At 45.7% G+C, this 5,000-nt stretch overlaps 2 protein-coding genes across 6 annotated transcripts in view; one reads left to right on the top strand and one right to left on the bottom strand.

Moving 5' to 3' along the window:
- pknox1.2 (pbx/knotted 1 homeobox 1.2) overlaps positions 1-2,560 on the top strand; it is a 12,258-nt gene extending 9,698 nt beyond the window's left edge. For all 5 annotated transcript variants that reach the window (XM_048234330.1, XM_048234333.1, XM_048234332.1 and 2 more), the window contains 3 exons: positions 201-277; positions 381-544; positions 770-2,560. In XM_048234330.1, coding sequence (XP_048090287.1) covers positions 201-277; positions 381-544; positions 770-963 — 435 coding nt within the window. In that variant the 3' untranslated portion in view covers positions 964-2,560. The remainder of the gene's footprint in view (positions 1-200; positions 278-380; positions 545-769) is intronic.
- A 1,594-nt stretch (positions 2,561-4,154) lies between these two features.
- LOC125288959 (transmembrane protease serine 3-like) overlaps positions 4,155-5,000 on the bottom strand; it is a 12,958-nt gene continuing 12,112 nt past the window's right edge. The window contains exons 12-13 of the mRNA XM_048235673.1: positions 4,934-5,000; positions 4,155-4,193 (exon numbers count right to left, since the gene is read on the bottom strand). The exon at positions 4,934-5,000 is cut by the window's right edge and continues 76 nt beyond it. Coding sequence (XP_048091630.1) covers positions 4,155-4,193; positions 4,934-5,000 — 106 coding nt within the window. The remainder of the gene's footprint in view (positions 4,194-4,933) is intronic.

The raw sequence follows: 5,000 nt of genomic DNA, 5'->3' as shown, positions 1-5,000 counted from the left end.
TTTGGCTTCTTACAGTGGTGAGGTTCAGTTAGCTGTGTGGATTGAATGGTGGGATTAGTTAGCTGTGTGGATTGAATGGTGGGATTAGTTGTGTGTGTCTGTGTCTGTGTGTGTGTGTGTGTGTGTGGCACCTCTACCCCACTGAAGATGAGAAAAAGCAGATCACTACTCAACCTAACCTAACCTGTGTGTATTTGCAGCACCCCTACCCCACTGAAGATGAGAAGAAGCAGATCGCTACTCAGACGAACCTCACCCTCCTGCAAGTCAACAACTGGTAAGTCTCTCTCCCCCAACCTTGTCTCCACATTTCCATTAGCTGCTGCTCCATCATTCAAGATGCAGATTGGCTGAAAGCTAACTCTGCTTTACTCCCATAGGTTCATAAATGCTCGGAGGCGGATCTTGCAGCCCATGTTGGACGCCAGCCAATCAGAAACGCCCAAAAGCAAGAAGAAGCCACCCCAGAACCGCCCACTCCAGCGCTTCTGGCCCGACTCCATCGCCTCGGGGGTTGCCCAGCAACACGTTACCATGGCTGATGGTACGTGTGTGTGTGTTTGAGGAGCCATAGTGTGATGACAGCCTGTGGGTTATTAAGAGTCTCAGATTTGTTGAAGTGTGTGTGAGAGTATTTTAGTTCTGATCTGTGTGTGTGTCTGTCTGTGGTTGTGGTGTGAGTGTGTGTGTGTGTGAGTTTTTAGGTTTAATTTGTGATGTTCTGTCATGATCACTTCAGTTCAAGCGTGTGTGTGTGTGTGTGTCCCAGGCACCATGGTGGCGGTGGGAGAGGACGGGCTGCAGTCTCTGTCGTCGGACGGGGCCACTCTGGCCGTGCAGCAGGTGATGCTCGGTGGCCATAGCGAAGATGACTCAGCCGAATCAGACGATGAAGATCACACAGACCTGTCCGACGCTAACATTACCAGGCTGGGCCTGGGGCACAGCGACTCGCTGCAGTAGACTCACACAGACACACACACACGCACACACACACACACACCACGCTTGAATGGACTCAGATGATGTTACACAAACAATGCCAACCAAGAAAGAAAAAGAATGCACATATGGTGATATTGAGATTCTAAAACACACACACGCACGCACACACACACACACGCATGTTTTTAGCGCTGTTCATAGTACTGTAGCTCATTTTGATATTGGAATACAGAAGTAGACAAACTTCTAACATTTTTGTCTAGTCAGAAGAATGAGTTTGACTGCTAAATGTACACACACATACAATGAGGTGTTTGCTTATTGTACACGCACACACACTAGAAGTCTCTCACACACACACACACACACACACAAAGAAAGCAAGCACAACCACAGCACACAGCGCTCTGGGGACCGCCCGCCACCCCCCCCCCCACACACACACACACGTGCAGAGCGACACACAACCTCCAGGTGACCTCTGAACTCTAATCACAGAGGTCAAGGAGCTCCGTTCTCTCCTGCCCTCTGCAGTGCCAACCAATCATACGTCATCTTCTGTACAGTCCAACCAATCCAATCACACGTCGTCTTCTGTCCAGCCCAGCTGACCTTGGCATGCCTGTGTCTCCCCGCAGATAAAGCTGATCTATTTTTATACAGTGATGGCTGACTTCATGCTTGTCACCTCTGAGTTTTTGCTGTTTGGCCTTTTTTTGTTAGCTTGTTTTTGTAAGAGATATTTATGGATAAATATTTGGTTTTAAAGTTAGATGTAGGCCCCTGTTTCAAGGGCGTTTCATGGTGGATTTTTGTGCTACTTAAAATGACTGAGTTTGAGACTGTAACACAAGACATTATTTCGTTAAGAGAGCCTTTAGTCTAAAGCACACACACACAGTGAGTGAGTTTATGTTCATTACCATGACCTGGCTTCATCTGAATCCCACTCTATGCACAGACACACACAGTGAAATGCCCTTTTTAGGCACACAATCAAAGGCAGAATGCAAAGAGGTGTGTGTGTGTCTGTGTCTGTGTGTGAGAGAGAGTGTGAGTGAGTGAGGGCAAGACCATCTTACAAAGCACACACACACACAAAGACGCACACACATTAAGAGAGACACCAGAGCCTTGCTCTCTCCGGATGATTTCAAAAGTATTCCGGACATCATGGCCTCTTCAGAATCATCTGGAAGATTCATGAACAAGTTTTTGTGCCTCCTGGAAAACACTAAACTGCTCACGGCAGCTGCCCCCATTTTTTCAACTCTGCTGAGAAGTGAAAGTCATGCATGCATACATACACATCCACTCACACACTCTTGGGTTGGTGTGAGAGGCTCTGAGGATATTTGGCGTGAGGTGCCACAGCAATGCGTTTGTAATTAAAAAAAAAAAAAACACATGTAACTCTTTGCTTGATGTTTTGCTTGATTTTTATGTGAAGGTTTGCTCTCTTCCACTATACAAACTCTTGTAAGTGGCAGGTTTCTAAAATGACGTACACTACACTTTGATATTTATAATGCAAAAAAATAGCCGTTAACAAAATGTACATCTTTTTGCTGAAAGAGTCTTGTATAAAAAAATAAAACATTTGAAAGCTTTTTTAAAAAAAAGACTTGTGGTGTGTCTTGCATGTGCTGCCCAGATTCCCAATGGTTTGTCTAGACCACAGCATCAGCCCTGCATCAGCTTGCTGTCGCCCCCTAGAGGGAGGCTGAGGCAGAGCACAAACCCATTGAGAAAAGAGAATCAGGGCTGTAGTCCGCGCTCCACACACAAACACACACACACACAGGACTGGAGTCGTCACTGCTCAGACACAGCGCTGGAATCCAGGGCTAGGGTACACACACACACAGGAGTCCTCACTACGCACACACAAACACAGGACTGGAGTCGTCACTGCTCAGACACAGTGCTGGAATCCAGGGCTAGGGTACACACACACACAGGAGTCCTCTCTACGCACACACACAAACACACACACACACACAGGACTGGAGTCGTCACTGCTCAGACACAGTGCTGGAATCCAGGGCTAGGGTACACACACACACACAGGAGTCCTCACTACGCACACACACACAGGACTGGAGTCGTCACTGCTCAGACACAGTGCTGGAAACCAGAGCTAGGGTACAGGCCAGTGGTAGATGGTGTGAAAGGGCCCATGCGGATTACAGTAAACTGTCATTTCATTTAACAGGTACTTTTCTCTGAAGCGATTGACAGCACAGTGCGGATGGTTTATGATTGCGGGGGTTGTGGTTTGTCCTGCTGATGGAACCACAGGAGAACTGCAGCCCAGTTTGACATGACGGGCCCAGATCTCAATGATGTTTTAAGTCTAATTAAAGCTAATTTAACAACTCCGCAAAATCAGTTTGCTAATTTCACACCGTGGGCAAGACCTTAACCAGCTCAGTACTCCTACTTTTGCCTGTCATTTCAATTAGAGCACTATATTTTAATATACAGTGAATAAATACAGTCCTTCTTTATTAATGTAAATACATAAATCCAATATTAATATAAATACATATTTAAATACAGCATTTCATGGCTCATTAAACATCTAATCTATCAGTCCATCCATGTGGTTTTCAGAGGTGCATTCCCGAAGTGGCTCTTAAGGTTGTCATGGGGATGATCTCTGCTGGCTGCACAGCCCCCATCTTCAGGCTGGTCAACCGCTCTGAGCCTCTTCCCTCTAAACAATACAAACTATCTGTGACAGAGGCACAACCCATGACATTAATCAACACCAACACTAGTGTTGCACAAATGCACACTACACTACACTAACACAACACATACACACACACAACGCAAATTCTCATACATGCACATACACCCTCACACACATAGACTATCTATCTAGATCTTACACATATGCATACACCATCGCACACACTATCTTTCATAATGTATTCTCATACATACACACTATGTATACACCATCACAAAACACCTGCGCTACCTGCAGCACACCTTTGCACACACTGGTGGTCACCCAGCTGCTGGTTATTATCCAGGGTAGATTAGCGGTGATCAGTAATAAGCTGGTTTGTTCGGGCTGAGCGTAAAAAACTAAACTGGTCACCCCAGCCAGGCGATCCCTGCGCCGACCCCTCACCGGGGAGGCCCCGTAATCACCCTGGAAATGTACACACACACACACACACACTGTTCGCTGGGACTCAAAGAATGTTGTCATGTGTGTTGGGTTCTCGACACACCTGTAAACACACACGTAATGCACACATACACATATCACGGCGCACATGCTTCAATGAACATGGGCACGCCGAAACCACACGGGTTCAAAACGCTTGCTTTTTTACTTATATTTTTGAAATACATGTAAAATAACAATAAAAATGCATAAAATACATGTAAAATGCAGGTAAAATACACATTAGGCTATGTTATCAAAGTAAGCGTTATTGGCAGCTATGTTTTTTATGCTATGCCAGGCTGTGTTTTTTAGGCTATGTTAGCGTTATTGGCAGCTATGTTTTTTATGCTATGCTAGGTTGTGTTTTTAGGCTATGTTAGTGTTGTAAGCGTTTCTGGTGCCTGTGTTAATAGTTTTGGTATCATCTTCAAATTCATTAACCCTTAAAGGAGTACCGTCACACCTGTGTGACGGGAATGTTGAGAAATGAACGTTCTAAAGAATATCTGGGTTCATTGAATTCAACATAGAATTTTAGAACCTTCAATTGTTGCGGAACTTAGAATGTTCAAAAACCTACACCTTTGGTAGTAATGTGAAGGACAGATAAACACATGCTGTTTCCATCCAGGATTTGCATTTTGCAGTGCTGATCCAGGTAGGAACACACCACAAGAGAACTGATGAGCAAAATGCCAGCGGACCGCCAGCTATGCCCCCAATGGACCGACAGTGGTCCGCCAGCCTCTTGCTATCTAGGATGGATGACATGCTTCATTAAAAATAAACACACACACACACCTGGCAGGTGTCGATGCCTCCCTCCAGGTATCCGGCACAGATCATCCAGGGGGAGATGCTGCCCTGG

Source organism: Alosa alosa, chromosome 23 (assembly GCF_017589495.1).
Source record: "Alosa alosa isolate M-15738 ecotype Scorff River chromosome 23, AALO_Geno_1.1, whole genome shotgun sequence".
Lineage (NCBI taxonomy): Eukaryota > Metazoa > Chordata > Actinopteri > Clupeiformes > Clupeidae > Alosa > Alosa alosa.
Note: the sequence above shows the minus strand (reverse complement) of the source record. Positions and strands in the feature narration are given on the sequence as shown.